The sequence below is a fragment of the Sinocyclocheilus grahami genome, unplaced genomic scaffold (assembly GCF_001515645.1).
Source record: "Sinocyclocheilus grahami isolate Dianchi unplaced genomic scaffold, SAMN03320097.WGS_v1.1 scaffold557.1, whole genome shotgun sequence".
Taxonomy (NCBI): domain Eukaryota; kingdom Metazoa; phylum Chordata; class Actinopteri; order Cypriniformes; family Cyprinidae; genus Sinocyclocheilus; species Sinocyclocheilus grahami.
In genome coordinates, this window is record NW_015505736.1 from 770,128 (window position 1) to 788,032 (window position 17,905).

Genomic DNA, 17,905 nt, shown 5'->3' on the forward strand with positions numbered 1-17,905 from the left:
TATATATATATATATATATATATATATATATATATATATATATATATATATATATATATATATATATATAATTATGGGGTATGGAGTGTAGAAAATATAGCATCTTGCTAGAAACACAAATGTGAAAAATTAAAGAGAATATGAGAATAAGAGTCCTATGAGGAGTGCGTAAGATGGGCACGTGGTATAATGGCAAGAACCACTTTCAGCCGATGAAGACCATCTCTCTACTTCTTGTGTGTGTGCAGGTACAGGATATTGTCTTGAACCTCTTTGTACAGAGGACTCTTCCTGCTGAAATCCGCATGCTGGCCTGCATGGTGCTTCTAGAGACCAAGCCATCCATAGCTCTGATCTCAGTAATAAGTGAGGTCCTGTTGGAGGAAACTGACCTTCAGGTTGCCAGCTTCTCCTACTCTCTACTCAAAGGAATTGCCAAGTCCTGCACCCCTGATAATCAACATCTGTAAGTATGCTTTCTTGTATTCTGTGTTCTCCTCCTCTCCTTTCAGAACATCTGAATTGTCCTTAGTCCTCTTTTTTTTCTTCTAAAAAATAAGATCCACTGCCTGTAATATTGCCATGAAGATTCTTACCCCCAAACTTGGCCACCTGAGTTATCGCTACAGCAAGAATATGCACTTTGACTGGTTCCATGGTGGGTTTACATTAGAAAGAATGTTTCAGAGAACATAGAGCTTTTCATTGATCTTTATTAAGTGCATCCTCATTTTAATTGCTAGCTTTGTTGTGCAATCTTTTAGTGATGCTGGGAATGGTATGATGCTGTATCTTGTCTCATCAGATGACTTTTTATTTGGGACATCTGCTGACATTTATATGCTGAAAAATGAAAGTCTCATACCCACAAAAGTTATGCTTAAGGGAAAAATTCATTTCATTGGGAGAATATTGCAATTTCTTGAGGTAATCAAATCAAAGCTATAATATACATTATCATTTAATTTTATGTACGTACAGTATACCATGTTTTATATGTAATATTTCATATGTTTCCAGCTTGGTGTCCATGCAGATGGAATCAAAGAGCTGTTTGCAGGAAAAATCCCTCAACTCAAGAAAGATTTAGGAATCACAGATTTTGCCACTATAATGAAAATTGTGAGCATTTCAGTCTCAGAATCTATGAAATCAATTCATTGACGTATATCAGTCATTAGATTAATGGTTATGCTCTGATCTTTTAAAGCTCTCTGACTGGCAGAACCTACCAAAAGACAGACCTCTGTTGACAGCATATGCACGCATTTTTGGACAGGAAGCCTTTTTAATGGATGTAAGCGGAGACTCCATTCAGAGCATCATAAAGGTATTCCACTATCTGAATTTTTTAACAGGTTTTTTTCATATTATTGATCCTTTATTTGTGTAGATTCAGCTGAAACATGATTGATTGATTGATTGATTGATTGACTTTTTCCTCAGTCATTTAGTGCTTCTGCAGGGAAGGAGAGTATGGTTTGGCAAAAGATTCAGGATGTTCAAAAAGGGACTTCCTGGCACTGGACCAAGCCCCATCTTGTGTATGAAGCTCGATTTATACAGCCAACTTGTCTTGGTCTCCCAGTTGAAATCAGCAAATATTATTCCATAGTAAATGCTGTTACAATGAAAGGTGATACGTTTTCCTATTAGATGTCTGTTAATAGTGGAGGGAAAAATGGGCCTATACAAAAATGATGAATATATTCTATGTCTACAGCTAAAGCTGAAATCAATCCTCCCCCCAAGGAACATCTGGGAGAGCTACTAAGCTCAGACATTTCCCTACACACAGATGGCTTCGCTGGGTAATAATAAAAAATTATCAGTTATGCTTCATCAATTAGACACTGACTCACCTTGTGGTTTGGATGTAGCAACATGCAAAATCAATAGTATCCATGCCACTGAATAATTTTGTTATTTGCAGTCAGCCATGATTTTGTGCTGAAGTTTGACTTTCCTCCTGCTTACAGGGTGACGAAGGATCATTTTGTTTTTCATGGAATCAACACAGATCTTTTCCAGTGTGGTGTTGAGCTGAAGAGTAAGATAATAAGTGCCCTGCCATGGGCATTTGACTTAAAAATAAACATTAAGGAGCATAAGTATGAAATGAACTTGACTCCAAGCAAAACGGTCACTGAATTATTTTCAGTCAAGTATGTTTTTCAATTATTTCTACAGCACCACTGTGATACACAATAAAGTGCCAGCAAATATCCTTATGATTTCTCACTCTTCATCAAACAGTTCTGATGTGTTCGCTGTTTTGAGAAACATTGAGGATCCATCCTTATTCAAAATAACCCCCATGATGCCTGAGACAGCGGACTCCCAACAGGGTCTGCCACTGGCGAGGATTTTACCTACTTCAAGGAATGATCAGGTACAACAGCCTTCACAATGACTTCCTTATTGTGCAGCCTTCACTGCAAACTAAACAGCTGTGTTTTCTGTGGCAGACCGAGGACTCTGAGGTGAAATTCAGGCAATGTGCTGATGCCAAGATTTATGGAACTGCGGTCTGCATTGAGGCAGAAGCCAAACGAGCACACTACCTTCATGAATATCCTCTGTATTACTTCCTGGGACGTACCCGCTTTTCATATCAACTCGAACCAGGTACCTGAACCTTGACTAATTGATATAATCCAAAAATATATTTCAATATTCCTGTCAGTAACATGTTGCTTGTTCCAAAGCTAAGGGTGCCAAACCCATTGAAAAAATTCAGATTCAGGTCACTGCTGGCAGAAAACACTCTCCAGGAGTCAGTGAAATGATGAATCTCACCCACAGAGTATTCAAGGTACCATGACTCAGCCATAGCTCTTTTTTCATTTATAGTGGCTGAATGATTTCCAGTGGTGAGCTCAGAATTAATGTGAGGGAATTTTGTTATATATGCTTCCTCTGTGTAGGACACAAGAGACGAGATCACCTCTTGTGAGGAAAACAATTTATCCAACTCATTCCCTGCATCTCAGGTGCAATACAAACATCTGAAGTCATTATTTCAAATGTAAAGTGATTTAAAAAGGAGGGTTTAATCTAACAAATTTCCAATTATATATTGTATATTGTATAGTGAAGTGTATATTTGGACAAACAGACTGTAGCTTGATTACGACACCACACATATCCTAATGTACTGCAAATTTCTTATTCAGTCCACCCTGAGATTTATACTTTGAAACTGCTTTTTTAAAGTAACTTAACATGATCTACAGAGTAACTAGGAATTGCTAGAGTAGTAGAGTAATCTAGCAATTATTCAGTCATCTTATCAATTTCTCCATGGTGTAGAATTTAGATGCCACTCCAGAACCTGTAGTCACAGTAAAAGCACTTGGTCTAAGTCCGCCAGCAAAACTTCTGGGCTATGAAGGTGTAGCCTTTAATCTGCCAACAGCCCAAAGAGACAACATTGAAATTATAGTCTCTGAAGTTGGTGAAGAAGCAAACTGGAAAATCTGTGCCAATGTTAACGTAGATAAGAGTCATTCATCAGCAAAGGTAAAGGTCTTTTGAGATTTTTGGTACAACTTATTCTCATCGGTTTCCTTATTCCCTCATTGATTCTCTTCTTATGTTTTTAGGCCCATCTCAGATGGGGTGCGGAGTGTCAGACATATGATGTGTCTATGAGGGTGTCCACAGCATGCCAGCCGGAATCTAAACCTTCCATACACACCAAGATCAACTGGGGAGCTCTGCCCTCAGTGTTCATAATGATTGGTCAAAAGTGAATTCATTTTGCTCTTGATTTTCCTGAAATACTAATGTACAGCATGAGATTACTACTTATATGACTTATATGATATGATTTAAAATTTTCTCTCAGAATTCAAGAGTACGTGCCTGGCATTTCTTATATAATGGGTTTCTACCAGAAATATGAGAAAAACCAAGAACGCCAAGCAGCTGTCACTGTTGTGGCATCCTCACCAGAGACCTTTGACATGAGAGTGAAAATTCCAGAGGTTGTTGTCTTATGAACATATTTCATGTCTTATTGCCTTCCTGCTTCTTTAGGCTGATACATTATTATTTTGTCCTCTCTAGCGAACAATCTACAAAAAGGCAATTCCCTCACCAATCGATCTTGTGGGGTTTGAAGCTGTGAACTTCACCATGTCGATCTAAAAGGTTAATTTATGAACTATGGATCATAAAACTGTTCTTGTGTATTTGCATAAATTCTGCAAATCTGTTTTTGTCTTAACAGGCTGGTGTTATAGAGCACTTCTGGAAAGACCAAACCGACAAAGAAAAATGGATCATCAAATATTCTGAATTGTTTGTATTCCTGACATTTGATTAATGACTGATTTGGATATTCAAATATATATACTAAAATCAGTACTTTTGAATTATACTCCAATGAATAAAGTGTGCATTAAGAATTCATTGTGATTCATTAAGTTTATATTTACATTTAGTCATTTAGCAGACACTTTTATCCAAAGCGACTTACAAATGAGGACAATAAAAGCAGTCAAAACTAACAAAAGAGCAACAATATATAAGTGCAAATGACAAGTCTTGGTTAGCCTAACGCAGTACACGTAGCTATACACACACACACAAAGAAGAACAAGTAGATAGAATAGGATAAATAGAAATCTAGTGTTTTTTTTTTTTAATAAAAAACTAAAAAAGAAGATAAATATAGATAAAGTAGAATTAAAATAGAATAGAAAGTGTTAGAGTTAGAGGGTCAAATAAAGGTGGAACAGATGTGTTTTTAGTCGTTTCTTGAAGATGGTTAAGGTCTCAGCTGCTCGGATTGATTTGGGCAGGTCATTCCACCAGGAGGGAATGAAAACCTTTGTGAAAGTGATTTTGTGCCTCTTTGAGACAATAATACGCCGTTAACTTGCAGAATGCAAGGTTCTAGAGGGCACATAACTCTGAAGTAATGAATTTAGGTAAATGGGTGCAGAGCCAGTGGTGGTTTTGTAGGCAAACATTAATGCCTTGAATTTAATGCGAGCAGCTGCTGGTAGCCAGTGCAAATTGATGAACAGAGGTGTGACATGCGTTCTTTTCGGCTCATTAAAGATTAGAGGCATTTTGGATTAATTGTAGAGGTTTAATAGAAGTGGCTGGAAGACCTGCCAAGAGAGCATTGCAATAGTCCAGCCTGGATAGAACAAGAGCTTGAACAAGGAGTTGTGTTGCATGTTCTGAAAGAAAGGGCCGGATCTTCCTAATGCTGTATAAAGCAAATCTGCAGGACCAGGCAGTTTTAGCAATGTGTTTAGAATGATATTCATATTCCAGCCTAGAGTAGGTTAGATTTACCTGTAGAGCATCTGCAACACCTCCTTCATATTTAGAATGTCAAAAGATTGGCACATCAGTTCTAAATAAATGTATTTGATAAAAATTTTGAACCCCTCTCTGATAAAGACCACAATAACAGACATCCCACCTCTCCAGGAAGGTCCAGGAGTATCTCACATATTAGCAGCTCCCTGAAATTCCCATAAATTATATACAATATCCTGGAAATTGAGCAGGCAAGAGAAAAGCCCAGATTCAGGGTATTAAAATGCATTTTTAGTGGTTCAATCACAAGTTGTCAGCCAAGATGCGTCTACCTATTATACATGCATTTTGAATGTGTCTCCTTGGACCACTTCTGATCGGATTTCTTCACACTCTACATCACTTTCGCAAGACTGTTGAGTGCGATGCATGAATGAACTGACTCGGTTAACACGGCTTGGGTGTTATGGCTTTTAGTGATGCACTAAAAAACACGGTTTTTAGTGATGCAACCACCTTGAAATTAGTTTTTGCAGAGTGGAATCTCTAGAATAAAATATAGTATAGCATAGATAAATTTTACTGTGTCTCTAGTTTAGTCATATCATATTGAAATGTAAAAATTCCTATTTAAGGGAATAGTTAATTTTGACAATTTACTGACTCTCAAATTGTTCCAACTTCTACAAACATTCCGACTCCAGTCAGTGTGGTGGTGTAGTGAATTAATGGCTGTTGGCTTAGAGGCAGCATAAACGCCTAATGATCATCAAAAATAGATATAAATTTGGTGATAACAAAGCAATTAAATTACCACAATTCTTATTTTTCACTAGAAATTATGTCAAAAGATGGAAAAAATGGGCAAAACCTATACTGACTGCCAGCTGCAACTCTCATCTCATCAGAATCGCACTCACAGGATAGTGTCATTCATAGTTAGTGAAAGATGCATGCTGATGGATGCATGACAAAAATCGTTGGGCTGAAGTATCCCAGTAGAAAGGATGTGACACAATCATTGAATTTGTACGTGCTTTGTTGTCTTCCTAATCTAGATTTTGGGTGCTGCTGTATTTCTAAAGAAACAGAAAAATGAATGAGAAAAAAAAGTAGGATGGGACTTAATTAACCAATCAGGAAAAGTCAGCATTTCACCAAAGTCAACGTCTTCAGTCTAAAAACTTACCCTGCGTTCCATTCAGAAGGGCTCATCCCTATGCCCTATTCCCTTCAAAGGGTTTGCCCTTCGGAGTGAGAGCTTCAAAGGGTTGAAGGGTGTAGGGGACCAAACAACTGTTTCTTGAAGTGCCCTTCTGTATCGTCATCACATGCCCAGACGGAGGCAGCGTCATCATGCAAAGATTCTGCGCAAAGGATCATGGGAGCCCGAAGTGTCCATCAGTTGCACCATTTGAAATCCTTCATTCCGAAGGGCCCTTTGAAGTGGCCAGATTTGAGCACTTCGGTTTGGAATGACCCTTCAATATGTCGGCCATGATTGTTTTCACTCAGAAGTGCCCTTCGGAAGGCGATATATCCCGTTTGGAATGCACTGTTATGTAACATACATCGTTCTGTTGTACTGGGATGCATCATCAATGATGTTCCCTGGAGTCCTCGGGTTTGTCTGGTCTTTCAACATCAAACACCCTCTCCCAGGTGACCCGGCCCCTGTGATCCCCAGCCAATTTAAAACTTTACTAAGTGACCATCCTATGAAGCCCCTACAGCCAACCACTATGGGCTCCCAAAGCAATGATCATGTCTGGCTGGAGTAGTGTTCGTCACCACCACATGGACTTTTGTTTGTTTTTCATTCCTCGTGTGTTCCTTGACCTAGTTTTCCCTCAAGTCTGATTATGTCATTTGGTTCAGCTGTGTCTTGTTAGTTATCCTAGTTTGCTGGTGTACTTAAGTTCATGTTCGTTCAGTTTAGTTTTGTCAGGTATTGTGAATGTGAACGTCAATGTGTGTAACTACTTTCCTCTATGTGGATTTATTTTTATTGTGTGGATTAATTAATTTTTTTACATCTTCATTGTCGTGAGTGCTCATCTACACTGATACGTGACAGTGTTGTTGCAATATGCGGCAGGAACTGTTTGCCCTGGTTAACTCTCAACAGTCAGAGGTTGTGTGGAGGAGGCCCAACCTTGTTTTAGCGTGTACCTGGTGTTTCTCTCCAGCTTTCACAAAATGGTTCTTTAGTAAAACATGCTTACACTTAAAAAATAGTGAGTACATTTTAAAGCTATACAATCAATTAAATATACCTTATGAAATCAATAAATGTGAATAAAAAAGAAAAATAACAGAGTAACTACATTTTGTACCACATATAAAATGGTCAAATACTTAACTCAAATAGTTTATTGGACGCAATTAAAATTAAAATATTAAATTAAATATTAAATATTTTAAATTAAATAAAAAAATTAAAATAGCTGCTATCTATTAGCTGGCAGTGGCACAAATACATGTGCTAACATAACTAGCAAACGAACTTTCGCTACAATAGCAAATACCCAGTTATTGTTGTTAATGCATTTCTCAAATGCAACATGCAATTTATATAGTCTCAATGGGCCTCATTCATGAAACTTGCATAAATATATGAGTAAATTCTGAGTAATTTGCGAGTAAAACAGATCTTCCCGAAAACTCTCCTCCGGATTCACAAACGCTTCATAAACGTCTGAATTGATAGTTAAACATGTGCATGTTAATGAAATCCAATCATTCGTAAATAGGGCGCTCGTTCACAATTAGCATAATTGTGACTAATGAATTACATAATGAATTAGTGAATAATGAATTAATAAATAATGAACTACAGCTACGCAAATTGCGTGTCCAGGAACACAGTGGAATATTCTGGTATACTGTCTCAGGTTTGGCTCCAGTATATTGCATAAATGCAAAAAAAGACTAATAGGCCATATGCCTAACAATAAATATTCAATAACGTGTGTCCACAAAAGAGTTTTTAGCGAGCTGAAAAAATGTCAGGGGCTCTTCTTAAAACGACAAGCTGGTGGCGCTTGAAAACATTTTGGTGGCACAGTGTTTTTCCAGCTTAGACGCTTTAGTTGCTATGATTTGGAATATCCACGGCGGCAACATATTACTAGTATCTCATTTTTAAGAAGATTGTTTTTTTTCAACAGGGCTAGGCTATACTCTTCAAAACAATTAAACAGAACATTAAACACATACAGATCTTCTCCTATCATCGTGAGCAAAAATAAACAAAATAACATTTAATTTTAACATGTACTCATCCATCTGTATCAAAAAACAATGGGTAAAGCAGATTTCCCTCTTTTTACATGATTGTTAATTGAACTTAGTTTCTTAGTTGTAGTTAAAGACGGAAACTATAGATATGGAATGAGTAATAACTGTAGAGTTTTAGGCATTTATTTTGGTATTACCAACTCAAACAATTAAAAATATATATTTTACATTTTATTAAGGTATGTATTGTTGTGATATTGATAAAGCCACAACACTAATTTCAGTTGTGAACTCTTTTTGCTCATGAACATCCTCTCTCTTCTGATCTGAGGTCAGTGAGTGTCTGTTCAGCTGCAGCTGCTCACAGTTGATTGGAGCTCTGAGGTTATTTTGATAGGAGGAGAATGTACACAAGCTCTCATTCTGCTCGCAGAAAGCTCAGAGACTAAATACTAACAGCATGAAAACTCTAGTGCTCTGTGTGTTTCATGTCATATTCCTCAGAGTTTATGAAATCCAGTGTAAATCTCACCCAAAACCTTCATGTGGATACCCTCCTTCTCAATGGTGCAGGTCTCTGGAGATTGCCATAGAATGTGGGGTAAGTCTGTTTAAGAGGTTTATTTAAATCTTGAAACAATTAAGTTATCTTTTTTGCCAACTTTAAAGAGGCATTAACTGGCAGCTCAGTATCATGATTGTAATATTGGTGGCCTTTTAATAGCTAAAATTTTACAGGACATAATGTTACTGCATCTCGAGATATGGCAATCTTTTTTATCTAAAATCGGTTAAGTCGACCTACAATACAGAATTCACACTTCATCTGTTTTCACTTGCATTATGTGATATAATAGCTTGTGTTAATTTGCAGAGTGTTACTGACTGTATAGAATATTGACTTTCATGGAATATTGCACTGATGGTCTTGTAAAAAAGCTGTGTTCACCATCACTTTCAAAGACTACTTTGTGCTTGTAAATTGTTGTCATGCTTTTGAACACAAACAGCTTCCAATTAAGCAGGCCACGAGATTTCCTGGTTCACATTGTGAGTTGGATGAGCCTCCTCATGTCTACAACTGTATGCTCTTATACTCCGAATTCTTATACTCCGTTAATTCAGGGTCAGAAGTTCATCCTGTAAATAGTTGGTTTAAAGATGTGCATTAGAGAATTTGTTTAGATTTAAATCTGATTATGCCATGAGCATAACTGGGTACTTCAAGCCGTGAGTCAGTCTTCTTGTTCACGTGACATTTTAAATGTGGCATGTATCCTTAAAACTTCCTACTCTTTTCATCACAACATAAGCAAAAATGTAATTCTAAAATCTATGCATTAGAATTAACTTTTCAACTTCTATTGTCACTTTTTGTTTTTGTCACTGTTCAAATCGAGTTTTGCACAAAGACCTAATTAGCATCAATTTAGTTCTGTACTTTTCAACCAGTGTGCCGGGGTCTTGGCAAACTCTTAAGGGGGCCTCAAGATGACACAAATTCAATTTCAATTAATAAATTGTTATTAATATATTTCAATAATCTATTATTAATCTTATTAATCTATGATTAATTTATTGTGAAATAATAATACAAAATATTTAAAGTGCTAAAAAACTTGGAAAATATGGTAATGTTATGTAAGGAAAATAAATAAAAGTATTGATTTTCCCCCCTCCTTAAATATTTTTTAAAGTCCCAAAATAAATATTATAATAGTAATAAAAAAAGTTTAAAAACAAGCATAATCATAGCATAAATGCATAAATAGCTTGTATCAGGAAGCCTTTGAATATTCTGGACAACAGGGTTCCTTTGGGTCAAGAAGGCTGAGAGCACACTGATATAGTTTAAATACATTTACCACCTATCCAGATTCACTACGTTTCAATTTATGATTCTCGCTAAGAGTAAATCAAGCATGCAATTGCAACAAGTGTGTTTATCTGACAGCACCATTTTTTGAAAACATATTCTAAATGTTGTCTGACAGGGAACATTTTAGTGACATATTCCAGATGAAACTACACGCATCAAATGCCCCTGTTGAAAAAAACAGCATATGCTGGTTAGGTATGTTTTTAAGCATGGCTGCTGGTTTGAGCTCGTTTAAGCTGGTCATGTACTGGTCTAAGCTTAAAGTTTTAAGATGGCGCCACGTATGGCCATGGTGTGGAACGCTCCCATTCTTTTACTGTTTTTATTTGTTTGTTCTGTGTTTAGTCATTCCCTTACTATCAGTTTTACCAGAGACTAACTACTGGACATAAGGCAGCACACACCAGACACATTTTTTTCCGGTTTTTGATTATTCAGACGCTTTGTTGGATGTTTTGGTCAGAGGGGCAGCAGTCCCAGTCAAACGCGCGCTCAGACGGAAAAGAGGGAAACGCGCTGGTTAAGCTCAGTGAACGCGGCTTCCAAACTGTGCTCCCTAGTATCCATCTAGCGAATCTCTGTTCCCTTCCTAACAAAACGGATTAACTTCTCCTCACCCGCACAAACAAGGACTTTTCCAATTCTGCTACATTGTGCTTCACTGAAACCTGGCTGAGTGAAGCCATTCCGGACAACAGCACGTTACATGTCCCACCAGAGACAGTAATATATTGGATCACTGCTACACCACAATAAAGGATGCATATCACTCTGTCCCACGGGCAGCTTTGGGGCTTTCTGATCACTGTTTGGTTCATCTCACCTACAGGCAGAAACTGAAATCAGCTAAACCTGTATTAAGGACTGTTAAAAGATGGACTAGTGAAGCAGAGCGGGATTTAAAAGCCTGTTTCGACCTCACTGATTGGAGTGTTTTTGAATCCGCTGCCATCGATCTGAATGAGCTCACGGAGACTGTAACTTCATATATCAGTTTATGTGAGGATATGTACATCCCCACCAGGACATTCTTATCTTTCAATAATGATAAACTGTGGTTTACAGGGAAACTCAAACAGCTTAATCACGCCAAAGAGAATGCTTATAGAAGTGGGGATAAAATCTTGTATAACCAGGCCAGGAACAGACTAACAAAGGAGATCAGAGTGGCTAAAAAAACTCTGAAAAGCTGAGAAAACAGTTTTCAGCCAACGATCCAGCGTCAGTATGGACTGGCCTGAAGAACATCACCTTGTATAAGACACCACCCCCACAGTCTGTGGAGAATCAACAACTGGCTGACGATCTGAATGTGTTTTACTGTCGATTTGAAAAGGCCAGACTAACACCCAGCACCCGCTCTGATCTGCACTTCTCACATTCACCTATGCCCCTGCATCTGCTGTGTGGCTCGGAGGTTATGCGTACATATGAACCTGCGGGACATAAGCTAAATTACACTTGCTGCATGTTGCATAAAACGTAAAAAAAAAATGTCAATATGTGAGAGTAAGAGAAGAGCAGACATATAGATAAATCTGAAGACGCAAGAGAGAACTCAATTCGGTCCGGTCTTCTGAGAGCAGACACTATACACACAAAGTGCGTCTCACAGCGCGCGAGTACTCTTTCGCATCGCATGAACGGAGAATTACACACAAAATTATGATGAATTGTCCGTTTTGATGAGTATTTACGTAAACACGGTTGATTACGTCTTAAGTGAACATAAACCGTAGGAAGAACGTGTATCAGTACATTGCATCCACTGCAGCCGTGCATTCGGTTTTAAAGGGACAGCAGCCTAATTTAGTTGCTATTGTTCGAGTCATTGATGTTAATCAAGCAACAAAAGAAAGACAGGAACGGAACATAAGCTAAATTACACTTGCTGCATGTTGCATAAAACGTAAAAAAAAAATGTCAATATGTGGGAGTAAGAGAAGAGCAGACATATAGATAAATCTGAAGACGCAAGAGAGAACTCAATTCGGTCCGGTCTTCTGAGAGCAGACACTATACACACAAAGTGCGTCTCACAGCGCGCGAGTACTCTTTCGCATCGCATGAACGGAGAATTACACACAAAATTATGATGAATTGTCCGTTTTGATGAGTATTTACGTAAACACGGTTGATTACGTCTTAAGTGAACATAAACCGTAGGAAGAACGTGTATCAGTACATTGCATCCACTGCAGCCGTGCATTCGGTTTTAAAGGGACAGCAGCCTAATTTAGTTGCTATTGTTCGAGTCATTGATGTTAATCAAGCAACAAAAGAAAGACAGGAAATCATGCACTGCTCTTGACTGAAAAACTTTAGTAGCCTTAAAGATTAATCTAAATGTATTTATAGAAATAAATATGTCTGCTTGAAAGAATGAAGAATATGGTAAACAAGTTGCTATAAAGAATGCGTAATTAGCCTATATAACCATTGGTATTTCATTAAAAAGTAGACCATGTTCTTGTTCCTTGTGAGAAGTGGTTTTATTTAATTTTAACATAAAGGCGTGTTGTGTGTTACAACAGTTAAATCGGTGTCTATCATAATAAAACCTTAATATCAAACCTATATAATGAGTTTGGAAATTTTAGAGAAATGCTTAATAAATGCACTACAATGTAACTAAACCCATTAGATTTTAGCAGACTAAATTTACTGTAGATTCAGTCGACTAAAATCTTATGATATTTAGTCGACTAAAACTAGACTAAAACTAAAAACAATTCAGATGACTAAAATATGACTAAAACATAGTCAAAAGACTATGACTAAAACTAAATCAAAATTTGCTGTCAAAATTAACACTGCATGGGACTGCATTACATCCTGCAACACCCTGAAAAAACTGGGAATTACGCAAGGATCTTATTTGTGGATTTCAGTTCGGCCTTCAATACCATCATGCCTGACCTTCTCTCAGACAAACTGACACAGTTCTCTGTGCCCACCTCCATCTGTCAGTGGATCACCAGCTTCCTGACAGACAGGCAGCAGCTTGTGAGGCTAGGCAAACACACATCCAGGACTATCACAATCAACACTGGAGCTCCTCAGGGTTGTGTTCTTCTCCCTGTACACGAATGACTGCACTTCAAAGGACCCCTCTGTCAAGCTCCTGAAGTTTGCGAACGACACTACAGTCATCAGCCTCATCAAGGACGGAGACGAGTCTGCTTACAGACAGGAGGTTGAGCAGCTGGCTGTCTGGTGCATTCTTAACAACATTGAGCCAAACACTCTCAAAACTGTGGAGATGATAGTAGACTTCAGGAGGAACCCCCCCGCACTCTCCCCACTCACCATCATGAACAGCACTGTGACTGAAGTGGAGTCATTCAGGTTCCTGGGCAACACCATCTCTCAGGACCTGAAGTGAGACAATCACATCGACTCCTTTGTGAAAAAAAGGCCCAGCAGAGGCTGTATTTCCTCCACCAGCTGAGGAAGTTCAACCTGCCACAGGAGCTGCTGAAACAGTTCTACTCGGCCATCATTGAGTCTGTCCTGTGTTCATCTCTAACTGTTTGGTTTGGTTCACTGAGAGCCGTGGTTCACTGACCATTAGGCAATATCGCGTTCATTAACGCAGATTGAATCGCCTGCGATAATGAACGCACTATTGCCTAATTGTCAGAGAACTACGGCTCTGTGTAGTAAATGCCGCACCATCTGAAAGCAGGTGATAGAGATTTACTACTAATCACAGAACCGGCTTTACTGATGAGATGCGCATGACAATCGCATGCGATTAATTGCACAGCCCTAGTTTTTTTCCCCCAGGCCATATCGCACCTGAACAACACATAACACACCTCAGTACTGCAGATCTGTAAATAACTCATAAAACCTTCATCTGTAAATAGCACATATGTACATTCACAGTTCGGTATATGGACATTTGTCCTTTTCCTGTATATTTCTATTACCATTGTTATTTATCATTTATTGTCTATTATCTCTTTTTATGCATGTCTTGTGACGAGCGTCCCGAAGCTTCATCAGCGTCACCCTGGAAACAAGTGAGGAGCACCTGGCCATCATCATCATCACAGCTGCACCTCATCAGGCGGCGGCTACATAAACCACGCAAGCCCTGCCATCTAGGAGATTCTTCCCTGAGACTGAGCACTAACTCGCCATCTCATTTTTCCCACAGAAAGCAGAGTGTGACCGATCAGCCCCACAGGAGCACTGCACGGACCCTCTGCACTGGGAAGATGGAAGAGGGCACTCACGGCACCGGAGCACCTACCAGGACCTTTCTCACGAGCACCCATCACCCCAATAAATCCACCCTCCGGGGTATTGATTGAGATTACTTGTCGTGCGATTCTTCACCCTGTTACACTGGTGGAGAATGCGGGCAAATCAGTGAAGAATCACCGACAATCGATCTTCTTCACCTCACCTTTTTTCCTTGTTTTTGTCTCCAGTTTCTGTCACAGGCGAGCGCTCCTCCCCCACCATGGACGAAATCCTCCAGCGGCTCACCGAGGTTAGCATCCGCCAGCAACAAATTGTTGAGCACCTTGCCACCCGTCAAGGAGAGATGGAGCAGGGACTCGTGGCACTACGTGCTGCCGCCGCTCAACGCGTTCCGCTGCCGGACCCCCGAGTGCAAGTCGCGAAGCTTTTCTGCCACAGGCGAGCGCTCCTCCCCCACCATGGACGAAATCCTCCAGCGGCTCACCGAGGTTAGCATCCGCCAGCAACAAATTGTTGAGCACCTTGCCACCCGTCAAGGAGAGATGGAGCAGGGACTCGTGGCACTACGTGCTGCCGCCGCTCAACGCGTTCCGCTGCCGGACCCCCGAGTGCAAGTCGCGAAGCTGCTACCCAAGCTGACCCTTCATGATGACGTAGAAGCCTTCTTACAAATGTTCGAAGCGACAGCCACCTTGGAAGGGTGGCATCAGGATGACTGGGCACGGGTGCTGGCTCCCCTGCTGACGGGCGAAGCGCAGCGTGCATACTTCGCTCTTCCCGCCACCTCCGCCGATCAATATAAGGAGGTCAAGAAGGAAATCCTAGTCCACCTGGGGTTATCCCCTATCTGTGCCGCCCAGCACTTCCACGAGTGGGAGTATAAGCCCCGTCTGCCGGCCCGTGCCCAGGCCGCCGAACTCACACGACTCGTGCAGCACTGGCTGCTGGAGGGGACTCCATCGGCTGGACAGGTGGCGGAGCGCATGGTGATTGACCGTATCCTCCGAGCCCTTCCCCGATCCCACCGACAGGCAGTGGGGATGAGGAACCCAACCACCACCTCCGAGCTGGTGGAGGCTGTCGAGCTGGCGGATGCGGCCCAACACCGGGATGCTGGGGAGCGAGCGCCGCCATTTCCTCAGAGGGTGGTCCAGGAGCGGCACGCGCCGGAGGGCACCCCGCGACCAGTAAGCAGGCCGGCGGTTCCCTCTCTGCGGGATGAGCCCATGCCAACGGAAGTCCCTGGTTGGAAGACCTGGCTGGCCGGCTGCAGTGTGCACCACGACCTGCCGGTTGGGGCTCCAGAGGTGGAAGTGAATGGAAAGCCGTTCTGGGCAATCCTGGACTCAGGCAGTGCGGTCACTCTGGTCCAGTCGCAGATTCTCGCCCCCAAATGGAATATAAAGCCTTCCTCCCCATAACCTGTGTCCAGGTGGATACCCGACAACTTCCCGCTCGCAGGATGACCATTTCAGCCGCTCCCGGCGCCTGGCCGGTGGAAGTCGGGGTCATGAAGGATCTTACCATCCCCGTGCTGATCGGGAGAGACTGGCCAGGGTTTGACCACCTGCTGGCAACGGCTATGCAGCCTGCCAGTCCAGGAGGGGGCCGCCGAAGAAGGAGGCCCATGACAGGGCCTCGTCAGCGGCCCGTGCTTCTGGCCTCGGATGGCGGGAGAGAAGGTGAGTCCCCCTCCCAAAATCCTAATCTCTTCTATGATGTGTTCCAACAGGTGACGGGAGGGGGCTCATTTGGGAAGGAACAGCGGGAGGACGACAGGCTGAAGCATGGATGGACCCAGGTCCGGGTCATCGAAGCCAAGGAGGTTCAGCCTGGTCCCCACCCTCTCCCGCATTTCGTCGTGATAAATGGCCTACTGTACTGTGTCGCGCAGCGAAGGGGGCAGGAAAAAATATTGTTGGTGGTGCCACGCACCAAAACAGAGACCGTACTGGAGCTGGCTCACTCCCATCCCTTGGCAGGGCATCTTGGAGCCGGGAATACCATCCAGCGGATCCGCGACCGCTTCCACTGGCCGGGCTTGGAGGCCGAAGTGAAGCGGTTCTGCCAAGCCTGCCCGACCTGCCAAGTGACGTCACCCAGGATGCCTCCCCCCAGTCCGCAGATACCGCTGCCCATCATCGAGGTGCCCGTTGCCTAAGTCTGCCCGGGGACATGAACACATCCTGGCGATCGTCGATTATGCCACCCGGTACCCTGAGGCAGTGCCCCTCCGAAAAGCCACCGCCAAAGCCATTGCCCAGGAACTCTTCCTGCTCTCCAGCAGAGTCGGCATCCCAGCGGAGATCCTGACCGATCAGGGTACCCCCTTCATGTCCCGGTTAATGGCTGACCTCTGCTGGCTGCTGCGGCTAAAGCAGTTGAGGACCACGGTCTACCATCCCCAGACCGACGGACTGGTCGAACGCTTCAATCAAACGCTCAAGCAGATGTTGAGACGGGTGGTCGCGGAGAATAAACGCGACTGGGACCTGATGCTCCCCTATGTCCTTTTCGGGATCCGTGAAGTCCCGCAGGCCTCAACTGGCTTCACCCCCTTCGAGCTCCCCTTTGGCCGGCAACCCTGCGGGACTTCCGTTGGCATGGGCTCATCCCGCGGAGAGGGAGCCGCCAGCCTGCCTACTGGTCGCGGGGTGCCCTCCGGCGCGCCGCTCCTGGACCACCCTCTGAGGAAATGGCGGCGCTCGCTCCCCAGCATCCCGGTGTTGGGCCGCATCCGCCAGCTCGACAGCCTCCACCAGCTCGGAGGTGGTGGTTGGGTTCCTCACAGATTTCCCTGGATGTGGCAAAGGAAGCCTGGGAGCAGCAGCCGGCAGCCCATCGCTCTGTCATCGAGCATGAAAAACTGATGAGGGAAAGGATCGACCGGGTCATGCCATTAGTCCGGAAACACCTGACAAAGGTGCAGCAGGCCCAACAGCGCCACTATAACCGGGCAGCCCAGCCACGGGAGTTCCAGCCCGGAGACCGAGTCATGGTCCTAGTCCCCAATGCGGCCTGCAAATTCCTGGCCACCTGGCAGGGTCCCTATACGGTGCTGGAGAAGATTGGGCCGGTGATGTACCGGGTGCGTCAGCCAGGAAGGAGGAGAGCCAAGCAGCTCTACCACATTAACCTCCTGAAGAAGTGGATGGGGACTAGAGACCAGCTCGCAGCCCTCGCCATCTCTGATCCCATGGTTGTTGATGTCAACCCCCACCTCTCGGCTGCCCAGAAGAGGGAGCTGCAGCACCTGGTCAGTTAGTTCTCTGATGTGTTCTCCTCTCTTCC

At 42.5% G+C, this 17,905-nt stretch overlaps 2 protein-coding genes and 1 long non-coding RNA gene across 3 annotated transcripts in view; 2 read left to right on the forward strand and 1 right to left on the reverse strand.

Moving 5' to 3' along the window:
• Window positions 1-4,409, forward strand: part of LOC107556190 (vitellogenin-like) — an 8,698-nt gene extending 4,289 nt beyond the window's left edge. The window contains exons 12-28 of the mRNA XM_016239244.1: window positions 249-466; window positions 561-658; window positions 806-927; window positions 1,021-1,122; window positions 1,211-1,330; window positions 1,447-1,636; window positions 1,724-1,811; window positions 1,980-2,165; window positions 2,257-2,392; window positions 2,469-2,628; window positions 2,709-2,815; window positions 2,928-2,993; window positions 3,313-3,522; window positions 3,606-3,751; window positions 3,851-3,989; window positions 4,072-4,155; window positions 4,235-4,409. Coding sequence (XP_016094730.1) covers window positions 249-466; window positions 561-658; window positions 806-927; window positions 1,021-1,122; window positions 1,211-1,330; window positions 1,447-1,636; window positions 1,724-1,811; window positions 1,980-2,165; window positions 2,257-2,392; window positions 2,469-2,628; window positions 2,709-2,815; window positions 2,928-2,993; window positions 3,313-3,522; window positions 3,606-3,751; window positions 3,851-3,989; window positions 4,072-4,152 — 2,169 coding nt within the window. The 3' untranslated portion in view covers window positions 4,153-4,155; window positions 4,235-4,409. The remainder of the gene's footprint in view (window positions 1-248; window positions 467-560; window positions 659-805; window positions 928-1,020; window positions 1,123-1,210; window positions 1,331-1,446; window positions 1,637-1,723; window positions 1,812-1,979; window positions 2,166-2,256; window positions 2,393-2,468; window positions 2,629-2,708; window positions 2,816-2,927; window positions 2,994-3,312; window positions 3,523-3,605; window positions 3,752-3,850; window positions 3,990-4,071; window positions 4,156-4,234) is intronic.
• The window catches only part of LOC107556192 (uncharacterized), a 14,473-nt gene extending 6,415 nt beyond the window's left edge, over window positions 1-8,058 (reverse strand). The window contains exons 1-2 of the long non-coding RNA XR_001605254.1: window positions 7,997-8,058; window positions 7,639-7,642 (exon numbers count right to left, since the gene is read on the reverse strand). This is a non-coding gene — a long non-coding RNA (uncharacterized lncRNA). The remainder of the gene's footprint in view (window positions 1-7,638; window positions 7,643-7,996) is intronic.
• An 894-nt stretch (window positions 8,059-8,952) lies between these two features.
• The window catches only part of ifi30b (IFI30 lysosomal thiol reductase b), a 14,649-nt gene continuing 5,696 nt past the window's right edge, over window positions 8,953-17,905 (forward strand). Inside the window, 1 exon segment of the mRNA XM_071582307.1 lies at window positions 8,953-9,121. Within this exon segment, the coding sequence (XP_071438408.1) occupies window positions 8,981-9,121 (141 nt within the window). The 5' untranslated portion in view covers window positions 8,953-8,980.